Source organism: Heptranchias perlo, chromosome 9 (genome assembly GCF_035084215.1).
Source record: "Heptranchias perlo isolate sHepPer1 chromosome 9, sHepPer1.hap1, whole genome shotgun sequence".
Taxonomy (NCBI): domain Eukaryota; kingdom Metazoa; phylum Chordata; class Chondrichthyes; order Hexanchiformes; family Hexanchidae; genus Heptranchias; species Heptranchias perlo.
The window spans coordinates 20,850,837-20,864,235 of NC_090333.1; the positions used below are offsets into that span (position 1 = coordinate 20,850,837).

At 41.2% G+C, this 13,399-nt stretch overlaps 1 protein-coding gene across 2 annotated transcripts in view; it reads right to left on the reverse strand.

The window, feature by feature from the left end:
- LOC137325178 (dihydropyrimidine dehydrogenase [NADP(+)]-like) overlaps window positions 1-13,399 on the reverse strand; it is a 598,790-nt gene that overhangs the window by 483,935 nt on the left and 101,456 nt on the right. For both annotated transcript variants that reach the window (XM_067989971.1, XM_067989972.1), the window contains exon 2: window positions 12,251-12,361. In XM_067989971.1, coding sequence (XP_067846072.1) covers window positions 12,251-12,361 — 111 coding nt within the window. The remainder of the gene's footprint in view (window positions 1-12,250; window positions 12,362-13,399) is intronic.

Here is a 13,399-nt window from a genome sequence, read left to right on the forward strand (position 1 = left end):
AGATGTGGGAGTGTAACTGTTGAGGTTAATTTTTGACCATGTGATAGACAGGTTGGTTTGTTGCTGTGTTGGGTCCAGAGCAGAAATCCATTTTCTTTAAGGTCAAATTCCATTTTTCCAGATTTCTGGACTTTACTTTGACCTCTGCTTTACCGCTTTCTACACAGAGACCATTTTCTGTGCTGGACTGCATCTATTCCACTACTTGCATTCTTCTACTGGCTTCTGCAGCTCAATTTCTCTTCCTCCACCACTAAGACTTTTCTATCTACGCTAGCCTAACTCCGGTTTGCTCCAGCTGGTTCCTATCCCACTCTGGACGCTTTTACCATGCTGCTGAATGATCTTTTCTCTGCTGCTATCCGTTTGCTTCCTGTGGCTGCTGACTTATTCGTCCTTCAGAATTCCTCCATCAGCCTTCACTGGACGCGTTGAATTGGCTCCTCGAGCTTCAGCTCCTACTTCTGATATTGTGCTCCTTACCGTATGACAGCTATTCCTTGGACCAGCTCCTAAATATGCAGTGATACTTCTGGCTCCCTTGTCTTCACTGCTCTTTGTCTTTGGGCTGAACCTCTGTTGCTTCTCATTCCTCTGGTGGTCGACCAGATCACTGGTATGCATTGCTAATACCTGAAGCCACTACCATCTCTGCTCGATCCAGGATCATCTTTTGCTGGCTCAAAACTCAATCCTCAAAACTGACCTCTTTGATCAAGGTTCTGGTCTCTCCTCCTAATATCTCCTTCTTTAGTTCAGTGGCCATTTTTTCCTTGTGCCTCTACAAAGCAACTTGGGACATTTTTCTATTTTATAGTAGTTATAAAAATACAAGTAGTTGTTGGAAATGTAAATGTCACTATAGTTTCTGTTTTTAAATAAAGGTTTAAAAAAAAATCAAATGTGAACAGAAAAGTGCTTGAAATTAACCAGAATGCATCACTTTTAGTTCAAAATTTTTCTAGAGGAAGCAGGACTTCAGATGGCCTTAGAAAAGCACCACTAATGTTATGCCTCGAACATTTGCGCTTTCCTCTTCAGGCTTTCGCGTACTTATGCTTATGTTTAAATCTTTCCAATGTAAATAATAGATTCTTGGATACATCTACAGCTTAAGTTGCAAAATCTACTTGTTTTCAAGTGTCATAGGGATATAGCAATGTCATTCTCGAATTACCAGCTTTTTTTAAGCTATTGGGTCAGCTTTTGCTACTTTTCTAGGTTGCTATGAGCGTAGAGATAAAACAAAAAAGTTATAATTAGTTACAAACTACACCAGTAAGTTTGCTTCTTTAATTGACTGACAGGTTCCTTGTATTATCATTACACCTTTCTACTGTGTCTTAGTAGGAAGGTCTGAAAAAAAAGTTATTTCCAAAAAATGTTTCTTAACTTCCTATATGAATACTTTGTTTCCAGAATACTTTTCAGAGATTCAAAATCCAATCATAACAGTCAACACTTCAACATAACATTTCTGAAATCTACTTAATGCATCCCACCAAGACTGGTACATTACTGCAAGTTATTTTCCCAGACCATAGCCATTCTTGTTAATTATGCATTTAAAATTTAATTCTGTTCTCAATGTCTCATCATTAGAGAAATCTTTAATCTTATTCTAAATGTCATGCAAAACTGATGAGGTTTCCCAATGAACATGTCCACATGATGTACTGCACAAAGGAACCTAACTTAACAAGATGCTATGTCACTAAGTGTTTAAGGAAAAAAAAGTGTCTGTATTCCACCACATGCACACTATTTAGATGCAAGAGCTGCAGTTATACCCTAAGCATAGGTTTGATACCAATGAATGTTTTAAGAATGGTACGAAAAGGCAGCACTGAGCCATGGGCCTAGAAATTGGTTTGCACAGGCAGAACTGGGCGCAGGAAATAATCCCTGTACCGTAACCGGTAGGCCCAAGGCTCTCTAGTAGAGAGGGGGGGGGGGGGTGATCAGGAAGCGATCAGGAGCTGGCAACAGTCTTTGGGGCTGCAGTGGAGCTGAGAGCAGCAATCCTGCTCCTCCCGACTCTACATTCAAGTATATTTTACAAAACATACCCTTTTGGTAGCAGTCCCTTTAAGGACCACTGGCTAGGCCCTATGAAGACCACATTTTACTGAGTGCAGCTGGTCCGGCACTGACTGCATTCAGGGCACATCAATTTGGTAAAGGGGGCACTCAAACCCTTTGAATATGCAACAAAAGGGGCTAAAACCGGTTTCTGGTGCGGGCCCTGGATGCCTCTTTTGATGCTTGTACCAATATTTGAGGCTCAGAATGTGCGCTTGCATGTCGCCTGCCATATTGGAAGCTTTCGCGCCAGTTTTACGCCTGTATAACGGGAGCAGCGTCATCAAATTTCTAGGCCAGACAGTCCTGAATGCGGTACTTCCTGATCAAGCAAACCAGAGTGGATGTGCATAGTGAAACACCCACTGGAGCTCTGTTTACTTCTACCCAAATGTTAGTGTTTTTTTTAATATTAAAAGAGCCACTTGAAACAAAATCGTAAAATTTTACAGCACAGAAAGTGGCCATTTGACTCATCGCACCTGTGCTAGCTCTCTGAAAGAACTGTCCAATTAGTCTAATTCTTTGTCTTTTTCCCATATTCTTTCAAATCTTTCTTTTTCAAATATTTATCCACTTCCTTTTTAAAAAGGTATTATGGATTCTGCTTCCAACCATTTGGGTAAAAAACATTTCTAACCTCTCCCTTTGTTCTTTTGGTGATCTGAAATGTATGCCCTTTAGTTACTGACTCAGCAACCTGCAGAAACAGTTTTCCCTTATTTACCTTAACAAAACCCTAAAATAATTTGAAAGCCTCACATCAGGTTTCCTCTTAATTGTCTCTACTCTAATAAAAAAAGAGCTGGTTTCCCTAAACTCTCCTCCCAACTAAAGCCTCTCATACCTGGTATCATCTTAGTGCAACTCTTCTGTAATATCCCCACAATCTTGATATCCTCCCTAAAGCAGGCCACCCAAAACTGAAATTCATTTTTTTCTAACATTAGAAATTTAAAAAGGCAGGCAGACCTTCTGGCTGCTTTTTAGGATGCAGTTATACTGCAGAGATTTTTTTTAAACTGCCGGATGGCAATTCAGATTGTATATGGGTGCTCCGAGCTGTTTGGAGTGCATGGATATGAGCGATTACACTTACAAATCATTTAAATACACAGTATAAATAGTGTCATGAGGTCCGATGGACCCCTTGGAGCATTTTATAAACCCGGCTTGGCACCATACGGGAACAATAATTAAAGCAGGGCGAGACTGTCTGATCTAGGGTTTCATATCTCTCCTCCTCTTGCATTGATAGAAAGTGGAAACTGCTTCTCAGCAATGTTAAAGATGAGGTAAAAATGCATCGCTAAAGGCCCATACTTGGTATGTGACTCATTATTGCCATATTTTGTGTCAAGGTGGAAATTTAATATTTCATCAACTGAACAGATTTTCCAAATGGTAGCCAATCCCTTGTAGAAAAACAAAAAAAGTCAGTGGAGGTAAATTCAGGAGGCAGCAGGACCATTTTTTGGAGCCAAAGAAGCAATTGAGGGGTATAAGGGAGTGTAAAACTTGGTATTTTTTTAACTTGGAGCCGACCAAAGTGGTCTATTCTAGTCTTGAATATTCCTATGTAACTAGATGCAGCTCTCAGAACCTAATGAGTATAAATGAGCCCTCCACATTTTTAACAGTCCTCATTAAAGCTACAGAAAAATGCATAGCTAATGAATAAAACAAGTATTTTATTCATTAGTCATGCATTATATACACCCAACAATGAAGAACTATAAGATACAGTGTTTGCTCCACTCATGGACATCTTTATAACTCATTATTTCATCACTCATGGAATAAATCTGATATATCAAAGTTCTCAATTGAATGTCCTCTATTATATCATTGGTAAGTAAATGATTTGCACACAATCAACAATAATCTCATTCATTATGCACTGTAACTATATAGAGTTGCATTTCATACTAAGCATTAACTCTACAAGTTTGCTAATCAATCTGCATCTGTGTGTGACTACTTGGTGTGCTTAGGATGAACAGAATTGTTACCTTGGGGTTCTTCATGAATTTTCTACTGTATTTTTAATAAGCATTTTATATTGAATGTTATTGCAGGTTTCCTTAGAAGAAATTTGACAAAGAAAATTATTAGAATACTATAATAATTTTCCATATCAATGCAATTAAAATGCATATTTGCAATGGGTCTTCAGAAGCATGCAGATGAAAAGTAACACTATTTTCTTGGAAGGAAATAGAAATGGTTCCAATGATTTAATCGCTGCTGCTGCTGTTTTGAAGGATTACAGTAGCCGGAGGCTCAAAACCTTCAATGTATTCTCTAGTTGGATTTTTTTATAAAAACATCTTGTTGCAAAACTTGTCTAAAATTAATTTAGAAGCTATTTGTATTGTGTGCTAAAATACAGTAATTCATTCAAATCATACTGGTCAATACATAGCTCAACTTTTAAAGTCAAGCAGAATAAAATTTTGGGCCATCAAGATCACAGTTTATGTCTGCATTTCAGAAGATCTAGGAACAGCAAAAGCGAGTTAATAAGAACTATGACCCTATCAATGGTATTCCTGGATGGATTTTAATGGCAACTTAATTTAAACTTCCAATTAGAATGGGTACTGATGTGGACAAAATGTAGTGCTAAAATTTAATTTTTAGATCATATCAGCATTTCTGTCCTCCACAGTAAGGTCTTGATACCATTTTTCTATTAAAAAACTTACATCTGCATGCACTTCCAGTCATTTCTTTCCATAATAAGCTCTGTGCCCAGATTTATAATGAAAACTGCCTATGTAAACTTGTCACACCGTAATTACACCCTCTCCCAGTGGAGGTGCTGTAGAAGGCCAGTATTACAGTATTTACATACAGTTCTTATAAATGTGGACATGGGAATTTATGCTGAAAATATGAAAACCAGGACAGAATGAATGATTTTAAAATGGGGACTGAATTATGTCTGAGCACTCTAGTCCAATTATCCCACCTTCCAACCCCACTTCACCTGAAGACTACACTTGGTCTTGATTCTCTGTGTACAACGCCATGGAAAATGAACTAGTAATATTGAAATGTGAGTTTTTCTCTTTGTCACATCTATTCCTATGGTGATGGTTTAGTGATGATTTTGAAATACTGGTAACGCCCAGAGGTATTGCCTGCTCAGTTACTTTTAATAGGCAACACTGTAATGCATGCTAATGAGTACTCCCACCACTGATGACACTGTGGCTCAAACACCTGCCTCTGTGCACCATTTGCCTCCCCCCACTCCAAGTGGGTAAAGTTATTTTTTAAATAAATGTTTTATCTAGCTTTATTTCCCTCCCCCTTTTCTCCTCGGTCTCTGCTTCCACTCTAGACTAAACAATTTTATGCATCCGGCCCTCCTCTTTTGTGCCACTAGGCTCTTCTCTGCCACTGAATCTGCATCTCTGCAATCCCAAAATATTTTGTGCCTTCAGCTCTTGTTTGTCACCAATACTGCTGCTTCATAACCCTCTTTACACTTGCCCCACTCTTGTTTGAGTGCCCAACTCTTATACATAAAACTGGCCCTCTCAATAAAGTGAAACCTGCATCAGCAAAAAACAGATAAAATCCTCTGCTGGTCTGCCACACACTTTTTTGTGCCCACCCTGCTGCCAGCCACCCTAACCGGCTCCCCTTCTTCCCTGCTAGCTGGTCTAGCCTAGCTCCTAGGCCCTGTTGCCATTCTGCCTACTAGCCCTCTCAATAGAGTGATGCCCATTGAAATTACATTTAAAAACATGTATTAGCACCCCAGCCCAAGCTTCCAAAAATATTCATAAAATATTGCACCTCTTCTCTTTTTTGACCAAGCCTTTCTCTCACAATGGACCTTCTGCCTCCAGTCTCCAATGTGTCTTCTCCTCTGCTGCATTATCCACTACATTTACGTTCTGATTTTCCAATGTGCACTTTGCTGCACTATTCCAATGCATCCATTTCTCTTGCCCCATATTCTCAGTGCAGCCCAAATCCTCTGCAGCTCTGCCTCTTCCTTCCAAAAATGTTTCATTATTCCAGCCAGGCTACAGCTCTCCTGAACAACTCTCATTCAGATCCTCATGTGCACCTTCAATGAAATCTCAAGCACTCTCTTTCATATCACATTACTTCAAACACTGAAGTCTCCTTCGAGTATCCAAACTCCAAACACCCCGACTCCTTTCAACCTTCGCACCTCGAATGACCCCCTCCCCCAAATACTGCGACTACTCTTGCCTTCACGAGAATATCTCTATCCTCCCCCCAATTACATTTATCCACTAAATTGTCTTTTGTATTTTTATTGCATTCATTAAACTTGAAGGCCTTAGAATCACCCAAACGATTTGGCTTGGACTTAATATTTTTGCCCAAAGTTGTGACTATGAGCTGAATTTGGATTGCACAGTCTGAGTCTGTGCAGTGTACCTCATTTCCCAGGATACATTAATATTATTTAGTCAGCTGTACTGATGGGATATTTATCTTTACCTCCTAGCATTTTCTTTCTAGTGGCTTTTCTTCCAATAATTTTGAAAAGCAACAGGACAAATTTCAAAAACTTTAGTGAGGTAAAATTTATATTAAATAGATGGTGTGTATGTGTTGGGGGGGGGGGGGTAGAAAGGGAGGGAGAAGGAGAAAAAATGTCCGTGTTCTGATGGAACACTGTTTTGTGTCCTATTAACTGCCAGGAAGTAACGTGCTCCCCAGTAGGCAGCTTGCCCATATGGACACGGAAAATCAGGCAGGGCGGCCTCTTAAGAAGGGCCCACAGCAATACTTTCAACGGGAAGTGTATCTTGCCGTCAGAAATATGAAGAAGCACAACTTTAGAGCAGCAGGCAACATGTGTGCAGAACCTATAGCAGCAAATACATAATATGTCAAAGCCTTTGAGGTGCAGATCCCACAAGGGATTGTCATAAAAATATCCCCAAAAGCTCCATCCAGCTTTCCCTGGCTGCACTTGAGGATCCCTTTAATCAAACATCACTGGGAATAGCCACCTTCTGACTTGGTTTTCTTTCTTTCATACATGCATAGTCAAAGCAGTAATATATATTGCAGCAGTGTTATACACGTGTGGATCTTAACTGAGTTAGTTGTATGATAAAAAGGTCTGAAGCTACTACAGTAGTATTTGGTAAAGATGCTGGATGCAGGGGCAAGGACAAAACAGACTTACCTTGTGCTAATACTACATGCCAGACACTGAGTGAAAGTTGATATCCTGGAAGTTGATTTAGTTCCCTATCTAAATGATGAAGGGCAGTGAGATTAGCGTCATCTTTTCAGGGTTCAAATTTTCTAGGGTTTGAACTCTTCTGTCCTCTGGGTAACGGCAAAAAATACAAACACATATACACTCGAATCCAGCTAACTGCTTGGCAATGTGAGAGTATAATAAACCTTGCAGTGCCTGCTTTTTTAAATTACATGTTTTTAGGTGACCTTTGTATTTATCAAATTGACGGATGTCAAGTAATGAGAAACAAAGCACAGTGAATAATCCAGTTTCACCACTTTAGAGCAGTATTCCCTACTGTAGCAATTTGACATTTCTATTTCCTACATCAACCATCCTTTGTGGCCCGTGTACGATTGACTGAGAGCTGTACACATCTGAATCTAGTTGAACTGTACATAATAGTCCCTAGTTTACTAGAGGCTTTGCTGATGATGTCCTTGAAATTCAGATTGGCAATTTAGAGCAGCTAAATATAACTGAACTTTCCACTGGCTTATTTGATTCCAAGTGCAATTGATACTCTAGTGCAGATCACTTTAAAGTTCAAACACAGAAGTAACACAATATTGGAAACTGGACTTCCAGACAGTTCATGGTTTGATTTCCTCTGTGCATCCTGATTAGCACAATGTGATCAGTTCCTGTCTGCGCTACTTTAATGTAGTCATGAATCCATTTAAAACAAAACAGGTTAACAATTGGGTTAGAATAGAATAGACTGGAATTTATCAACGTGTTAACTCGTGCATTAAAAATAGCGCAATGAGAAATTTATCATAGTATGGTACAGCGAAGGCGGCCATTTGGCCCATCCTGCCTGTGCCAGTTCTTTGAATGAGCTATCAAATTCATCCCACTCCTCTGCTCTATCCCCATACCCTAGCATTTATCCAATTCCCTTTTGAAAGTTATTATTGAATCTGCTTCCACCACCCTTTCAGGCAGTGCATTCCAGATCATTACAACTCGCTGTGTAAAAAAATGTTTCCTCGTGTCACCTCGGTTCTTTTGCCAATCACCTTCAATCTGTGTCCTCTGCCTACTGACCCTTCTGCCACTGGAAACAATTTCTCCGTATTTACTCTAGCAAAGCCCTTCATGATTTTGAACACCTCTATCAAATCTCCCCTTAACCTTCTCTGCTCTAAAGGAGAACAGCCCCAGCTTCTCCAGTCTCTCCACATAACTGAAGTCCTTTATCACTGGTACCATTCTAGTAAATCTCTTCTACAACCTCTCTAAGGCTTTGACATTCTTCTGAAAGTGTGGTGCCCAGAACTGAACACAGGCTGAGGCCCGACCATTGTTTTATAAAGGTTTAACAAAACTTCTATGGGCATGATTTTAGCCCGGAGGCAGGAAGTGGGCGGGAGGATGGAATTCCTGATGGGATACCTGGAAGTACAGGTTTGACGGACATCCTTACGTTTTGACGCAAGGACATTGCTCTTTTTTTAGCTGGTTTCCCACCAGAGAGGCCAGCCTGATTGACAGGCTGGCTCTCAGTCGGACAAGAGAAGAGAAAAGAAGAGGCTGTGATAAGGCAAATGTTAGATATTGGTGGGGGGGCGGAGGAAGTCATCGCTGGGCCAGAGAGCGTGGGCCCCGGGGGAGGGTCGGAGAACGTCGGCCAGTAAACATTATTTATATATGTTTATAAAAGACTTTTGGGTTCTCTTTTATGTTAGCCACTAATCTATTCTCATACATTCACTTTGCCCCTCTTATTTTGTTTTTTAGATTTTCTCTGTACTTTCTGTATTCAGCTTGGTTCTTTACTATATTATGAATCTTACATTTGTCATAAGCCTCCTTTCTGTTTTATTTTAATCTCTACATCTTCAGTCATCCAGGGAGCTCTAGCTTTGGATGCCCTTCCTTTCTACCTCATAGGGATGTGTACTCTGTACCCGAACCAATTCCTATTTGAAGGCCTCCTATTGTTCAATTACTGTCTTGTCGAAAAATTTGATTCCAATCCAATAGGGCAAGATCCCCTTTTAACTCATTGAAATTAGTCCTCGTTCAGTTAGGTACTTTTACTCTTGATTGTTCCTTGTCTTTTTCCCCATAAGTATTCATAATATCATCAGGTTTAGATCACTGTCCCCCAAATGCTCCCTTACTGAAAAATGCTCTACTTGCTTCACTTCATTCCTTGTTAGGCTGGAAACACACTGATCAAGAAAGTCCTCTTGTACACATTTCAGGAACTCCACCCCCTCTTTGAATTATAGAATGGTTACAGCACAGAAGGAGGCCTTTCAGCCCGTTGAGTCCGTGCCGGCTCTGTGCAAGAGCAATCCAGCCAGTCCCACTCCCCTGCCCTGTCCCCGTAGCCCTGCAAATTTTTTCCCTTCAAGTACTTATCTGATTCTCTTTTGAAAGCCATGATTGAATCTGCCTCCACCACCCCCTCGGGCAGTGCATTCCAGATTATAACCATCTATTGTGTAAAGAAGTTTTTCCTCATGTCGCCTTTGGTTTCTTTGTCAATCACCTTAAATCTATGTCCTCTGGTTCTTGACCCTTCCGCCATTGGGAACAGTTTCTCTTTATCTACTCTGTCTCGACCCTTCATGATTTTGAACACCTCTATCAAATCTCCTCTCAACCTTCACTGCTCTAAGGAGAGCAACCCCAACTTCTCCAATCTATGCACTTAACTGAATTCCCTCATCCCTGGAACCATTCTAGTAAATCTCTTCTGCACCCGCTCTAAGGCCTTCACATCCTTCCTAAAGTGCGGTGCCCAGAACTGAACACAACACTCCAGTTGTGGCTGAACCAGTGTTTTATAAAAGGTTCATCAATGGGAATCGGGGGGAAAACTCTCCAGTGGCTGGAGTCATACCTAGCACAAAGGAAGATGGTAGTGGTTGTTGGAGGCCAATCATCTCAGCCCCAGGACATTGCTGCAGGAGTTCCTCAGGGCAGTGTCCTAGGCCCAACCATCTTCAACTGCTTCATCAATGACCTTGCCTCCATCAAGAGGTCAGAAATGGGGATGTTCGCTGATGATTGCACAGTGTTCAGTTCCATTTGCAACCCCTCAGAGAATGAAGCAGTCCATGCCCACATGCAGCAAGACATGGTCAACATTCAGGCTATGCTGATAAGTGGCTAGTAACATTCGCGCCAGGCAATGTCCATCTCCAACAAGAGAGAATCTAACCACCTCCACTTGACATTCAACGGCAATACCATCACCGAATCCCCCACCATCAACATCCTGGGGGTCACCATTGACCAGAAACTTAACTGGACCAGCCACATAAATACTGTGGCTACAAGAGTAGGTCAGAGGCTGAGTATTCTGCAGCGAGTGACTGACCTCCTGACTCCCCAAAGCCTTTCCACCATCTACAAGGCACAAGTCAGGAGTGTGATGGAATACTCTCCACTTGCCTGGATGAGTGCAGCTCCAACAACACTCAAGAAGCTCGACACCATCCAGGACAAAGCAGCCCGCTTGATTGGCACCCCATCCACCACCCTAAACATTCACTCCCTCCAACATTGGCACACAGCGGCTGCAGTGTGTACCATCTACAGGATGCTCTGCAACAACTCGCCAAGGCTTCTTCTTCAGCACCTCCCAAACCTGCAACCTCTACCACCTAGAAGGACAAGGGCAGCAGGCACATGGGAACAACACCACTTGCACGTTCTCCTCCAAGTCACACACCATCCCGACTTGGAAATATATCGCCGTTACTTCATCGTCGCTGGGTCAAAATCCTGGAACTTCCTTCCTAACAGCACTGTGGGAGAACCTTCACCACACGGACTGCAGCGGTTCAAGGCAGCGGCTCACCACCACCTTCTCAAGGGCAATTAGGGATGGGCAATAAATGCTGGCCTTGCCAGCGACGCTGATATCCCATGAATGAATTTTTTTTTAAATCATGGCTTCCTTTCTTTTGTACCCTCCGCCTCTATTTATAAAGCCCAGGATCCCATATGCTTTTTAACCGCTTTCTCAACCTGCCCTGCCACCTTCAATGATTTGTGCGCATATACCCCCAGATCTCTGTTCCTGAACCCCTTTTAGAATTGTAGCCTTTATATTGCCTCTCTTCGTTCTTTCTACCAACATGTAACACTTCGCACTTTTTTGCGTTAAGTTTCATCTGCCACATGTCCACCCATTCCACCAGCCTGTCTGTCATCACACTGTGGGTAATTCATTTTATTCAGTATTTATTGGCTTATAATATTCATTGGTCATAGTATTTACAATCAGTAAATGCACTGATTGCACCACAATTATTCAGTGCTGACAATATTCAGGTATCAATGCAGACAACAATGCCTTTCAGGATCTATAATACTGTTGTTGTCGTCACTCCATAAACTACTTAAGAGTTACATAGTTACAGAGTCTACAGCGCAGAAATTGCCCATTCGGCCCAACTTGTCTATGCCAGCTTTTATGCTCCACACGAGCCTCCTCCCACCCCTCTTTATCTAACCTAATCAACATATCCTTCTATTCCTTTCTCCCCCATGTGCTTCCCCTTAAATGCATCTATGCTATTTGCCTCAGCTACTCCTTGTGGTAGCACGTTCCACATTCTTACCACTCTTTGGATAAAGAAGTTTCTCCTGAATTGCCTATTGGATTTATGAAAGATTATTTATAGAAAGTCATAAAAAACAGACGCAAGTGAATTCAAGACTCTAATCCAGATTCAAACAATTGTTGTTAAACACATGATAAAATGCAAACGTTTCGCTCATGCAATCTGGAACCTTTGATCAAATAACTTGCTTGGATACACAGAAGTGATTTACATTATACCACACATATACACCCCCTAAGTAAACAAAATACACCAATCATACACTCCATAATTTAATATTTCAGCAGCATAACTGACAAACTTAAAATTGACCTTTGGAAGCTATACTTACTGAGCAATTCTTATTAACATTTCGTTTCCAATGAGTTTTGTCTATCTTGGTTGTGGCGGTTGATCGCAGAGATGCACAAGTCTTCACACGTGGATTTAGTGTCAATATATTCTATTAAAAGACAAATGCATATATTAGCACAGTTTCCAGTTTTGAAGACTGCAAGGTTCATATTACAAATGGTTACAGCACACAAGGCCGCCACTCGGGCCATTTTGCCCATGCCGGCCCTTTTGTAAGAGCAATCCAGTTAGTCCAAATCCCCCACAGCCCTCGAAATTTTTTTCCTTCAAGTATTTATCCAATTCCTTTTTGAAAATCACAATTGAATCTACTTCCACCACCTTTCAGGCAGCGCAATTCAGATCATAACTACTCACTGCGTAAAAGAGTTGTTCCTCATGTCGCCTTTGGTTCTTTTGCCAATCACCTTAAATCTGTGTCCTCTGGTTCTCAACCCTTCTGCAAATATTTACTTTATCTAAACCCCTCAAGATTTTGAAAACTTCTATCAAACCTCCTCTCAACCTTCTCTGCTCTAAGGAGAACAACCCCAGCTTCTCCAGTCAATACACGTAACTGAACTCCCCTCATCCCTGGAACCATTCTAGTAAATCTTTTCTACACCCTCTCTTAGGCCGACACATCCTTCCTAAAGCGCGGTGCCCAGAATTGGACGCAATACTCCAGCTGTGGCCAAAGCAGTGTTTTACAAAGATTCAACATAACTTCCATGCCTCTATTAATAAAGCCCAGGATCCCATATGCTTTCTTTACCATTTTCCCAACCTGTCCTGCCACCTTCAAAAATTTGTGCACATATATCCCCAGGTCTCTCTTTTCCTGCACCCCTCTTTAGAATTGTACCATTTACTTTTATTGCCTCTTCATTCTTCCTGCCAAAATGTATCACATCACACTTCTCTGCATTAAATTTCATCTGCCATGTGTCCGCCCATTCCAGCAGCCTGTCTTTGTCCTCTTGAAGTCTATTACTACCCTCCTCACTGTTTACTACACTTCCAAGTTTTATGTCATCTTCAAATTTTGAAATTGTGCCCTCTACACCCAAGTCCAAGTCAATAATATATATCAAACAAAGCAGTGGTCCTAGTACCGATCCCTGGGGAACATGCCTTCCTCCAGTCC